The sequence below is a fragment of the Penaeus japonicus genome, unplaced genomic scaffold (assembly GCF_977035675.1).
Source record: "Penaeus japonicus unplaced genomic scaffold, GWHDUDI00000001_assembly GWHDUDI00000017, whole genome shotgun sequence".
NCBI lineage: Eukaryota > Metazoa > Arthropoda > Malacostraca > Decapoda > Penaeidae > Penaeus > Penaeus japonicus.
This window is the reverse complement of record NW_028234419.1, coordinates 6,855,621-6,870,620: the sequence shown is the minus strand read 5'-3', so window position 1 is coordinate 6,870,620 and position 15,000 is coordinate 6,855,621. Positions and strand designations below refer to the sequence as shown.

The 15,000-nt window shown below is 36.9% G+C and overlaps 1 protein-coding gene across 2 annotated transcripts in view; it reads left to right on the top strand.

Annotated features, from left to right (window-relative positions):
• The first annotated feature begins 871 nt into the window (after positions 1 to 871).
• Positions 872 to 15,000, top strand: part of LOC122260576 (uncharacterized) — a 19,489-nt gene continuing 5,360 nt past the window's right edge. The window contains exons 1-3 of one of the 2 annotated variants that reach the window (XM_043027924.2): positions 872 to 1,548; positions 10,648 to 12,058; positions 14,370 to 14,408. In XM_043027924.2, coding sequence (XP_042883858.1) covers positions 1,192 to 1,548; positions 10,648 to 12,058; positions 14,370 to 14,408 — 1,807 coding nt within the window. In that variant the 5' untranslated portion in view covers positions 872 to 1,191. The remainder of the gene's footprint in view (positions 1,549 to 10,647; positions 12,059 to 14,369; positions 14,409 to 15,000) is intronic. The other variant, XM_043027925.2, reaches the window with a different exon arrangement.

Genomic DNA, 15,000 nt, shown 5'->3' with positions numbered 1-15,000 from the left:
ATGTGTGTGTGTTGTTATGTGTTGTTGTATATATACACACGCACACGTGTGTATACATACATACATACATATATATATATATATATATATATATATATATATTTATTTATAAGTGTGTCTGTACGTATGATGTATTACAGCAGAGCGGCCAGCGCGGATTACCCATGGAACAGACGTGAGAACAAAAGCTTCCCTCACAAGGTCTCTTTGTACATTCGCTCGTCTTGTTTACATAGCAACTCCAGTACTTTTAATTTATTATCATTTTTATAATTACCCTAATCTTTCAACGCAAGACCTTTTCATCACAGACAGATACATTCGAAAATAAATTTGTTGAATATATGAAGAAATTTAAAGGATATCCTATCGAAACAACAACACAAATGTTCGCTAATCAATGAACCAGCCAATATTTCCCAAGGTTATAAATGCACAAGATTGTTATTTACATATTTTGAAAATGTCCTTTAAATCATTGGTGCTCGAGTGACTGTATTTCTCTGTATGGCAATCACAACATCAAAATAATAATAATAAAAAATAGGTATTTAAAGCACGTTAGGATAAATATAGATATGAGGATACATACAGGTATCAGAGCAAATACCATACACTTCCGGTCTCATACATTTTTGAGTTTCTTCGTCAAGGCGTATAAGTAGTTGTCAGAATAACATCAGCAGTCTAAATTAATGTTTTTCATAACAAAACATACGTCCGTAATTGAGTAATTACCGATTGTTTGCTTCTATAGCCAAAGATGGCAGAAAATGACTTGAAAAGCCGCGGTTGTAATGACGCATCCTTCAGCCAATCAGAGCAAGCCATACATATGACGTCACGCACCTTTAAATTTTTACATATCGCTAACATTACACTCTCGCCATAATATCGAGCTTCTATCACTCTGGGCTCGCATTTGCCCGAAATGTTGCAGAGCCGGCAGGGCAGTGGAGAGCATAGAGCAGGAGAAAGGGGCGACGCGAACTTTAAATCCCGGGGAGGCGAGGGACGCGCATCCACCATGGGGCCGCCACGAGCAGCTGATCCTTCCAGCTAACAGATGATGCGTATGCTAAGATTTCCGTGAACGAAGTTGCTTTTGACGCCGCCGGTGGACTCCCCGAACTCTGCTATAATGCAAGAAGCAAGTGTCTCCCGAACATTTAAACTGACTTAGAGTCCGAGATGCCCAGGACGGTGGCGATATATAACGGTGATAACAATGCGATAGAGGAATCTCTGGTGTCGGTTGAGGAGATTGACGGAGTGTCAGGGAGGAGAGGCGAAGGAGGAGCTCGTGGCAAGGTGACAGCATCTTCTATGACGACCTCAGAGGAGAGTGAGAACAGACTGGCAATGGCGGTGGAATTTGACCACATGTACATAGGTTGTTCAGATTCTAAGGCATCAGTGGGAAAGGACTTGGAAGTGCAGCATCTTAAGGATCTCCTCCTGCTCCACTTGGATTTAATTCAGCAGCAAGCAGAACAGTTAGTGGCCAAGGACAAGCAGATCAAGATCCTTCGAGATGAGAACGAAAACGTAAGTCAAAACATAAACAAGCTTTATTTACATTATGCATAACTGATGCAATACCCCTAGTGTAGTCATTTGAATTTACTTTTGCACCGTTATTTCAGAGATAATATCATTTTATTTGACGAAAGATATAAATAGATGTAGGGAGTAAGACATCCGACTAAGTTATTTTAGTGACAGTGTACTGTCAAAGCAGATTTGTGGAAATAACGTTATAAGACGGCGTACGCCATGCCATCATGGCCGTTGAGCGTAGTAGTAGTAGTCGGGCTCAAGCGAGAGTCTACGTCACTGTCAATAGTCTTATTTTATATGACAATCCTGTTGTAATATGCCTGTTCATGAAATTAAACTAACTCAAATGAAATTCAGACAACGAAATCGACAAGAGACGTTTTTAAAGAGATAAGAGATTAAAATGCGATAAACTGTGATTTGAGTCACCTCGTCCGCATGAATGGCGGGAAGGAGTCAGCTGATCGCCATGGACGGGGATGAATGAACGTTTTTAATCATTACTCTTTAATGAATAGGTGTCATCTCTTTGCCTCAGGATATTATTTGTACTTATGATTTCTCGGATTTGATTTTCACTAGGCCTTTGGTATTTGCCCCTCTTTTTTTAGTTAGATTCGAATATTTGTGAAATGTTTTTTTCCTCACATTTTAGTAAAGTAGATTGAATATTTTCAGTTGATGTAGTTAGTAGTTATTCAATCGTTTTTTGTTAATGACATAGTAAGTGATAGTCTTGATACTTGAATTAGAACTGTCATTTCTAGGAAACTGTGGAAATGTCTGTCTGTCATTCAAGGTCAGTCATTTAAATGTTTTTTGCTCCAGCATTGTTATAGTTATGGAGGATATATGCCTTTGCTGCTGTTTTTAATAATGTTGTAATTATTTATTGATGTAGTTATTATTTTGCTATCATTATTATTATCATGATCTACATTAATGTTGTTGATGTTATTCTTGCATATTATTATTTTTGTTTATTATTATTGTTATTATTATTAATATTATTGTTATTATTATTTTTGTTTATTATTATTGTTATTGTTATTGTTATTATTATTATATTGTTATTTATATTGTAGTTATGATTATTATTATTATTATTATTATTATTATTATTATTATTAAAGTTATTATGAATTTATGATTGTTAATTAAATCTTATTTTTCTTGTTGTATTCATTATCATTATCATTGTGAATGTTATTATTGCTATTTCTTTTTCTCGTCATTATTGTTACTGTTTGGGCATTGGTTTGAATTGTTTCAGTAATAATGATATTTCATATCATGACACATTATGATTTTTATGTTGTTATTGTTACATAAGTTATTGTTGTTTGAATTATTGATGTTCTACATCATGATAGTGTTGTTAATACTATTATTATTATTATTACTATTATTGTTATCATTATCATTATTATTATTAGTTTTAGTAGTATTTGTATTTATTTTGGTGGCAATACTTCAACATTGTGATCATTATTACATATTTTTATTATTATTATTATTATTTTTTTTTTGGTATTTTTGTCACTAATTAACTATTATTATTATTGTTAATATTATTATTAGTGATAGTATTATTGTCGTTACTTCTGTTTATATTGTTATTACTGTTATTGTTGTTATTGTTATGCTTTTGTTATTTTTGGCTATTATTATTATTATTATTATTATTATTATTATTATTATTATTATTATTATTATTATTATTATTATTATTATTACTTCGACAATTGTGATCATTATTACATATTTTTAATTTTTTTATATATTTTTGTCACTTATTAACTATTATATTCATTGTTAGTATTATTTTTAATAATAGTATTGTTGTCATTACTTTTGTTCATATTAGTATTACTGTTATTGTTATTATTGTTATGTTTTTTTTATTATTTTTTGGTTATTATTGTTATTGTTATTATTATTATTATTGTTGTTATTATTATTACTGTTTTTTATCATTATTATTATCATTATTGATAGTTATTATTTTATTTTATGTTCTAATAATTTTAATTTTATTCTGATTATCATGATGATGATGATCATCATCATCATTGTTGCTTTTATTATTGAAATGACTTATCATCATGATGATAATGAAAACTATAATAATAATGATTATTACTGTTCGGATCCAAGAAACACTTATCTCAGCATCGTGTATTGATAGCAAATGAATCTAAATTGTGGATAAATCAGTGTGACCAATCCAAGAAACAATTTTTTATGTTGCAAACTCCTCAGATTAGAACTAAAGTCACTCACAGATTATGTTATTAAAGAGTTTTGCTTTTACCGGCTTTCTCAGTAAACAATAGAAATATGTAAAATGTACATCTAAACCAAAATGCGGTGGGTGTGAAAAGCCCCATTTCACCAGACAAAGTAAAGGTGGAGGATAGTTACTCTTTAATAAAGCATCAACAGGTGTGGAGGTCTAGGCAAACACAGGGACAACTGAATGATTGAAATGTTTTGATAATTATGATTTAAAGATTTCATCCGAATCCTCTCCTAAAATAGCTGAAAGTTAATTAGACATCCCAAGAAAGGCAATAGTAGTTTTTTTGATTAAGGATTTAGTGATCAGGAAGCATGTCAAATTTTACATGATTTTTAAGGTTTCAGTTCGTTTATGCGGAAATATTTCATTCCAGCACTTCCTGTCATGCATGAACTGATTTCACTAGCACTGTTGTTTAAGTTGAGTCAAAAATGAACTTGATTATTCCTTTATTTAAGATTTGAGGAGGGGGTGAGGAATATCCAGGTTTACAAAGAATTTTAGGTGTGACTTAGCTATGATATTTTATGGCAGTGATTGGCGTACACAGTTTGAAAGTATGCTTTCCATTGGCCGGTCAGGGTACTGATGTTTCTTCAAAGTCACAGTTAAAACTGCTGCTTGGATTGGGTTGCAGAAGGAGTCGCAACAGAAATGGTTGTAAATTGCACCACAGTGGAGTTGCGATGATTTACTTGGATCCAACCCCTGGGCTGTAGCTCTATGGTGATTAGTAAACAAATAAGCGATGATGTATACAGTAGGCTGGTTTACTTGGAGAATTATTGTCCATTTTTATGAAATTACATGTATAATAAAAGAAAGGGTAAAAATCATGATGGGAGTATTAAATATGATTTTATTTCTTTCATTACTGTTGAATATAGTAGATGATGAATGCATATTTTTGACATCAGGGAAAGTAATATAAGTGTCATGTGAGAATTTACCTTAGGTTGCACTTCTCTTTCTAATTCATGGTGAAAACGTGGGATTTACAGCCGTATTCTTGGACGTTTTCTGTGTGTCATGGCCATGTCATGTTCATGTTGTGTCCATGTCGTGTTCATGTCACGAATGTGGTATTCTAGTATGCAAAAGCATGGCACGTTTGTGTCAGCTGCTTCAGGTTTACCAACCGTTCCAAAGTTAACATGTTTCAGATGAATGGCACTGTCCAAACGACAAATTCATAAGAGAAACTACAATCATAAGTAGCACTAACAAAACATAGTTCAATTTTGGTATGAATCAGTCGTTGTACTTGTTCCTAGTTGAAGAATTGACAACCATTTCACTCTACGCTCGATCAAAACAAACGGGATGAGAGGGATCATGTGTTTATGAGTAGATCTTCCTTATTTTTTCTCTGTATATACTGTAAATATATGCGTATCATTAATATATCATCCATATAGATTTAATGTATACATATTTCATATAATTATATACTTTAACTTTACCTTCCTGACTAATTTTACCATTCATTTAACTTCACTCTCCTTCGAAAAGTCCGCCAAAAGGTAAACAAACTCAAAATCAGCAGAGAATCCATGTTTTCCTAAAAGGGTTTGTAATCCAAGTCTAGGACAATGATGCCTAATATATCCAATATAGATATTACTTTCCAAACGTAGTATGCTCATATGAAGTATTGGTAAGAAAAAGTACAGTAAAAATATAATTTTTTTCACCCGTGTAACTATCGTGACAAGCCTACCCCCTTGTCACCGTTTCCACGGTTGTTCCAATACTTTCCACGACTTTACAATGCTTTTGCCACACTTTTGACACGAACCCGCGCTTCTAGAATACCAAATGTGGCATGTTCATGTTATGTACACGGTGCGCTTAGGGACTTAGAATACGGCTGAAAGAGCAACGGTAATTGAACACAACTTTTTACACTGCGCCCACTTCCAATCAGAGGGGTTCGGGGCCTATTCTAGGCATCGTCTAGTATTGAAAAAAGTCTGCTTTGCCAATGTAGATAATTTTGGCATTGTGGTTTATTGTTTGCCCATAGTGCCTTTAGTTCATAGTTTGGTAGGGTATGGAGTGTATGGGGAGAGTTGTAGTAAAAACAACAGTGAATTATAGTATTACCATGCAAATGAGGATTCATATATGATTTATAAGCGGTCCCACCTCCAACAACTATTTTGTTTATGTCAAGGTTCTAGAGAGCTGGTAATGCATCAAGCAATGACTGCTGATGGCATAGAATCAGGCAGTCATTGTGGCCTCTATGCCATTGGCACTGTGATAGGGGCCAACAAACCTTCACTAGGTATATTCTAGCAAGTTAAGAACTTGGACTGGTTCCCTATGCACATGATGGAGGCTTGTTGGCTTGTCAGAATGCCTTCTATCCCAAGGACAATGCCCTATAGATAGGTTCTATATACTGAAAATAATAATACATTTAGACTAAACATCACAAGCAAATTAGCAATTTGAATTTAGTGTTACAGCTTTCCAAAGTCAACATGAGCCTTTGTTTTGTGATGGATTTAACCCGTTTACACTAGGGCTTATATTTGCCTAATGCTGCTCTTGCTGGCTAGGTAACAAGCACACGCAGTGATGAAGCCCGGCTGTTTATCACCCTCAATGCAGGGTGATAATAGTAAGTTTATGTAATTGTTTACATTATTTTCATGAGTGAAGAAAAATGTGAATCTACAAATGGAACTCCTATGAGTATATACATATGTAACAATGTAAAATGTACATTTTGAGAGAAAGATCATGATGTGAAAGGACATCATCTGATGGGAGAGAAATATTCCCTTGACGTGATATATCATCCGGCACCAGTAGGTTATGGTTAAAGACTTGGGCTAATCCGCTGCTGTGTGTGCAGAGAAAATGTTTTTCCTGACCCTCTAAATTCTGGCATCAGAAATATCCTGCAAGTTAGTTTGCATGGGCTCCTTTCCACAATGTGTTTACCTGTGCAAGATGTAGTCCAAACTTTCAAGCTAAAGAAATTTTCTGTTGTTTTTAGCATGGTTTCAAATGGAGACTATTTTAACCCATTGCTGACGGTTGATAGATTTTTATCGAGTAACTGAAAAAATTCAGCTCCACTTTTTGCTTTGTGGTGGAAAATAGTTGGCTTTGGTGTTACAATGGACAGAGCAGGTGATTGGTCAAATGCTAGTAACCAGTCAGCATGTTGACCTGACTTGACCATGCTGACTGAACTCACTCACGTCCTAGCATTCAATTGTTGCTGAACTGGCAGGGGCATATATTGGTCTCATGATCAAAAAGAATGATTAATTAAAAAAAGTTCTTTAAATTGGGCTGGCATGCACTTAGTGGAATAATGAACAACTGATGTTTATGAATATTCACAATAAAGAACAACAACTGCTGGTTTTAAATAAAGTACATGATATCACAGGAGTATGTGTACATGTATAACTATGTGGAGTATTGTACCAGGGCACTGTAACAATTTATGAAATGCTGGTAGGTTCTAATTAATCCATACATTCATTTATGCCGAGATAAGAGATATAAGTCTAAAGAATAATAGTTTCCTTGCAAGCTGTTCAAAATTGGTGTTATGAAGCAATATAGTCTTTTACAGACTCTAGCAATACTTCTGATATGCAGTTTCATAAACTAACTTAACCCATCGCAGATGGGTGTCATGACATACATGATGGACCAACTTTGGCCTGACGATGGACATCATGACATAAATGACATTCAGGGATTTTGGATCACTGTGCTATTTTATTGTGCTATGAGTAAGGAGTGAGTGATGATGACAATTGCAGTCATGATTACTATAATTACCATAATATTAAATAAACCTAACATCCAAAACCTAGATGGCACCACTTTCTCCTAGCACCAGTAAATGAGAGAGCCTTGAATGGCACCTGTCCACGATCTCTAGCAAGCACTATCTTTATAGAGCAATGGCAAACAGCAAGTGCCTAATATGTGCTCCTGTGCCAATAGGGGTGCCTTATACTGTGTCACTCACAGTCATAAGTACAGGTTTCCTTCCTCTTCCCTACCTCTTCATGTTATCTTCATTGCAGATAGTTATATGTTTCGTATTCATTCATGGCAGTAAAGAAATACGAAAAAATAAAGTTGCTTTTATCACACTGATTATAAAGGAAATAATGAGCTGATATGGATCCCATACTACAATTTTAGTCAACTGCAGCATTGATAGAGCCTGTCACATAGTACATATAAGTTTGTAAACATAATAAAACACTCAAAAATTAAAACTCAAAAATGGCTCTAGTTTTACGATAGGTGACTGAAAGAGAGTGGGAAAAGTCAAAGTATGTTGTTTGAAGCAGCCTCGCTCTGAAACAAATCTTGGAGACTGGTCAAGCGAATCTATCCCTTGTCTGCAATGGGTTGATAGTAAAGGGGCTGGGGTGACTGATAGAATTATACTTTTCACATATGTAAGGGCAGTTACTTGTTCTTGGAATTATTTCATTATTCTTATTAACCCCTTCACTACGAGCAGTAGAAAATGCGCCCCCACACCGAATCTGGGATGTCGGTGCGCGCCAAATTTTAAACGTCGCTATTGAATATAACATTTTTTAAGCCAAAACTCAACATAATCATCATGTACTATATATCAAATATATGGATAATCAACCTCTTCCCCTTGTGCATGGGACAAGTTATTTACATGGAGGTGGGTGAGAAGAGTGACCTTGGTGAGAGAACTCACTGACTCAAAGGACAAAAGAAAACGGTTGAAATAGTATGGTAAACTAATCATAACAAGTCTTATTTTTACATAATGTTCATAAAAAAATAATAAAATTATTGCTAGTAGGGTATATCCATACCTCTCCTGGTATTAGTGAATCACACTCCTCTGTAATAATAATGAAAGTCAAGTAAGCCATTGTATCATATACGACCTATATACTGAAAGATCTTGTACAGTATCCGGAAGAAAAAACACTAATGCTAACACAACTCGGCCAAGACACAGTATGCACGTCCTCGGATATGTCACGAGGGCTGAGATGACGCAGTATACGCGTCCTCGTGTCGAAGGGGTTAAACCTAAACTTTGAGCAGATGACTTCACGCCCCTCTTATATCATCCTCATGCTGCCTAGTTTGGGGACCACTGCTCTAGAGGATGTTAAGTTAACCCGTTGGTTGTGGTTTTAATAAAATATGTATGCAGTAGGATGGCGGGTTTACATTGTCTGGCACAGTGCCATCCTTGTCTAATACCTACTCTGCCTTGGCATCAAATCTTGCCATCCACTGCTAATGGGTTAAGGGCTTCATATTCATACGGAAAGCATATGGTTGGTCTATTTTAACCAGTTGATGCTTGTAGTGCATTTATACATTCACAAATGGCTCCACAAGTGTTTAGTCACTAAAGGGTCATTTAGTAGACCAGCCTGATCTCAACTGTTTACCAAAGTCCTTGAATTTTGTGGAAAAGGGTTATCATTGTTATTTTTATTATTAGTATTTTTGTTGTTTTTGTTATCATTATTATATTTATTATTGTTATTGAAATTGTAATGGTAATAATAATGATGGTGGTAAAAACAATGATAATAGTCATTTAAATTGAAACTTTTTTCCCCTGAAAATCACTTTTGCAATGATTATCCTGTGTGTACACATACCTAAGAATGATAATTGCCATATTTTGTTCTAACCTAATCACATTTAAGCAATGTTAACCTTAAATGGAAATGTCATACCTCAGAACAATACCAGTTGTCATTTCCTAATCCAGTATAACATAGTAGCTAATTTACTAAAATATCTATTTTGTATTATTTCTTTATAATCATACTGATAAAATTCATCTTATGTCATGGGTTTCATTCTCTTGTTGATGAATGTCCTTTCAAGTATAGCAAAGGATTTTTTTTGTTTCATTGACAGTATTACTTAACCCATTCATGCTGGGGCGATTCCGGCTTTGTATGGTCATAATGCCGGGGTTTTCAAATGCATAAGCCTAACGCCTCGAGATTCTCAGGCGCACAAGCCGCGAGCCTGGGCTGCCCGCTCGCTCACCCCGAGTGCCAGATATCTCGTCACCGGCATCTGATGCAAAACCCACGAAACGTGTCACCATGTCATCTGGCGCGAATGGATTAATGTAAAGTCACAATTGCACACTTTCACATATCAGCATAATAAGCCATTATCTTTGTCAGTTGCATTGGGTTAACCAATTAACCCATTGACAGTGGATGGCATTATTTGCACCGTGCCAGACAATGTACAAACTGTGTACATTTTTTATTAACTCATTGGTCGCGGTTTTTAACAAAGCATGTACACAGCTGGATGGCTGGTTTATATTGTTTGGCATGGTGCCATCTGTGTCTATGACCGACTCTGCCTTTGCAGCAAATCATGTCATCCGCTGTAAATGGGTTAACTATAGATAATAGGATATCACGTCATGTGCTGGCTGCTCTTGCCGCTGGGGGCACAATATCATGTCATGGCTTTTTGTATGGCCAGCATGCTGTGTGTTTGTGCCTGTAGTGCGGGTGGGTGTGGCCAGAGTGGGCATATAGCCCAAGGCCGTTAGGCCTGTGTGCATTGAAATACTCCGGCACTAAGACTGGGCAAAGCCTAAACTGCCACTAACCAACCGCATTATCGGGTGAAGTACCTGGTATTAAGATCACAGATTTTTTTTCTATCATATGATTTGATTTGTTTGATTTGCAGATGTACATTAAAGTAATTGTTATCAGTGATTAACATTTATTTTTTTCCTTCTCTTTCAGTTACGGTCAAAATTAGATCGTATTGATCGTCGCGTTTCATTGAGTTTACACAAGAAAGCCAGTGAAACTGCTGCTCCAACAGAGCCACAGTCAGAGCATGCCATAGAAGATGGCCCTGATCCTGATCTCTCTTTTGTAAAGTCAGAGGTTGAGGACACTTCTGCCAAGCCTTTATCTCCAAGTGGTGCCAGATCCATATCTAACAAAGTAGCCACTTCTGTCAAAAATTCTGGCTCAGGATCATTATCTAGTAAACCAGGAGCCACTGCAAGTAAGCCAGGGTCACCTTTAAATAAGTTGGCAACCACTTCAGCCAAGCAAGGGACCCCATCCACGAAACAGGTCTCACCACCCAGCAAACCAGGCTCACCCACAAGCAAGCCTGGATCGCCATCCTCCAAACCAGTCTCTCCGGGAAGCAAACCTGGATCCCCGTCAAGTAGATTAGGATCGCCAGCCAGTAAACCAGGGTCTCCATCCAGCAAACCAGGGTCACCACCTAGCAAACCAGGTTCCCCAGCCAGCAAGCCAAGAACTCCTCCCTCTAAACCTGGGTCTCCTGCCAGTAAACCTGGTTCCCCACCCAGCAAACCAGGTTCCCCGTCTAATAAACCAGCATCCCCATCTAACAAAAATGTTTTACCTGGAAGCAAACCAGGAACTCCATGCAAACCAGGGTCTCCTAGCAACAAAACAGCATCCCCTCCAACTAAAGCAGTGTCCCCTTGCAGCAAAACAGGATCTCCTAATTCTGTTACTAGTACACCTGGCAGCAAACCTAGTTCTCCTGTCAGTAAGAATGGATCTCCAGGCAATAAAGTTGTGTTGCCTACCAATAAGATAGGTACACCAAACAACAAGACCACACCAGGAGGACTTAAGTCAGGATCACTCAGCAATAAAGTTGAATCCCCATGCAACAAAGTTGAGCCCATAACTAGTAAAACAAGTACTCCACTGAATAAAACAGGGAAGAGTGATCAAGTCAAGAAAGTTATACCAAAGGCAGCTACACCAAAGACCTCACCTAGGGAAAGACGTCCAAGAAGAGACACTGCACAAAGCATTGCAAGTGAGAATGAAAGTGATCTGGATTTGTTAATAGAGCCTTCAAAGAGGGATTTGACAAGAAGTAATGACAGGAAGGAAAGGTGTGGCCAGAAGCGCCGATCAGAAAGTGAGAGCGAAGCCCCACCTAAGAGATTTAGAACAGAGAGAGAGAGATCTGAGAGTGGCAATGATGCAACTGACCATAACTTGCGTTCTAAGTCAGATAAGGCCAAGGAGAAACCAAAGGATACTCCAAAACGTGAAGGTTCTCCAGTTCCTGTTGTTGACCGCCCTGCAACTCCCACTTCCAGAGCGGCTGCGCTGGAAGCCAAAAAGCTGCGCCAAAAATTACTTCTTAAAGGTACTAGTTTACGGGAAATTATTATTTCTTTTACTTTAAGTCTCTTTTTGCCTGACATTACTAATGGTTGGAGATGTAATATACTAAGACTCACTTGTTACCCGTACTTCTGATGTCTTAGCCCAACTGATATACAATCACTAATATTCTTGTGAAATGAGCTTAAATGTTTTTGCCATGTATGTATGTATGTATGTTCCGTTTTTCTTGGACTAAGAGCAACAACATAAGTTATTAGTACTTTGGTATCTGCTTTTTGCATGAACATATGTATGTGTCCATTAGCATTTCTGAGTAGAAGTTATGTTCATTGGAATTTTGTAGACAAAATTTCTTATAAGTATTTGTTGTTGCCAATAACCATATGCAGCATGGCTTTTTAAAGAAGTAGGTGTCGTTTTATTACTATGTTTTCATATGATTTAACAGAAGCTACTCTTTTATTTTTTAGAAGTAACATGCATTAAAAACCAGTTGCAGGTAACACTGTCAGTATAAAAAAAAAGTTATTGCATCAGTTCAAAAAAAAAATTATGTGATAGAACAAAATTAGTCAAGTCTACATCTACTTCATATGAAGTAACAATTCCAAGAAATTAGGGAAAAGAAATGAAATTGGCCCTTGAAGGACAGAAGACAAGTGGGGCACATATGTTCTATTAATTTCATTGACTCAGAGACACAGTCAGACATGCACACCTCATACAGACATGCACACCACATACAGACACACACTATATACAGACATTCACACCACAAACAGAAATGTACACCACTTACAAATACGCACAAAGTAAACAGGCATGCACACCACATACAGAAATGTACACCAGATACAGTCATGCACTCCACATACAAACATGCACTTCACATACAGATATGCACACAACATACAGAAATATACACTACATACAGAACTGTACACTACATAAAGACATGCACACCATATACAGAAATGTACACCACATACAGACATGCACAACACATACAGACACACATACTGTATACAGACATGCACATCACATACAGAAATGTACATCACATGCAGTCATGCACACCACATACAGACATGCACAACACATACAGACATGCATACCCTAAACAGACATGCACATGATATACAGAAATGTACACCACATACAGTCATGCACTCCACATATAGACATGCACACCATAAACAGAAATGCACACCACATACAGACATGCACATCATAAACTGACATGGACATCACATACAGATATGTACACCATATACAGAAATATACACCATATACAGAAATATACACCATATACAGAAATATACACCACATACAGAAATGTACACCACATACAGAAATGTACACCACATACAGAAATGTACTCCACATACAGAAATGTACACTACATACAGAAATGTGTACTACATACAGAAATGGACACTACATACAGAAATGTGTACTACATACTGACATGCACACTACATGCAGACATGCACACCAGATACAGACATGCACACCAGATACAGACATGCACAACATACACACATATACAAACATACACACATATACAAACATACACACATACACAAACATACACACATACACAAACATACACACATACACAAATATACACACATACAGAAACATACACACATACACAAACATACACACATACACAAACATACACACATACACACATACACATACACATTTACACATACACATACATACACACACACACACATTTACACACACATTTATACACACATTTACACACACACACACACATTTACACACACATTTATACACACATTTGCACACACACACACATTCACACACACACATTTACACACACACACGCACACACGCACACGCACACACACACACACACGCACACACACGCACGCACACGCACACGCACACACACACACACGCACACACACGCACGCACGCACACGCGCACACACACACACACACACACACACACACACGCACGCACACACACACACACACACACACACACACACACACACACACACACACACACACACACACACACACACACCACACACACCACACACACCACACCACACACACACCACACACACACCACACACACCACACACACCACACACACACACACACACACCACACACACACACACACACACACACACACACACACACACACACACACACACACACACACACACACACACACACACACACACACACACACACACACTTGCAGATGTCATAGCATTCATAACCTAAGGAATTAGTCAACCAGTTGAACTGTAATCAAATATCTTTATTTTGTTTTCTACGATCTAGAGCACTCAAGCAGAGGACAACCGTTGGGGGAAATACGAGGTAACCAGCAAACGATTTTGAGTGCATTGTTTTGCTCCTAATACAATAATGTCATAAAATGATTATCTTCAGCTTGTTAGAAGCATTGCACTTTTAATGCACTGGCAATTTTGGTTTATATGTTTAGATTATCATGATTTTATTTTTGATTTTTTTTTTCATATATATTGGATAGTATGCATGTCTAGTTGACGATGGCTTTAGCACTTTAAAAAACACAGTTTTATACCCTTTATATGTAAATACAAATGGGCAGTGTGGATTATATAGGCAGAATATGTTGTACGTTGCTTAGTAGCGATGTTTTCCCTTTCCTTGTGTTCATGTGGCATATATTTGGTACAATAAAACAATGACATACTATATTATACCATTTGTTTATATCAACGGCTGGGGGAGTGGTTATCATCATGGCACAATCTGACTGGTTTTGCAGATAGTGAGAACAGTGTGATCAGGTTTGATATTTTAATTGCCTTCTCTTTGCATGATACACTTTTACCATTGAAGAACTAATAAGAAAGAAAATGATGCTTTTGGTATTTATTTTACTTTTAATGTGTCCTTGATTATGTTTGTAAGAAGAGTTCAT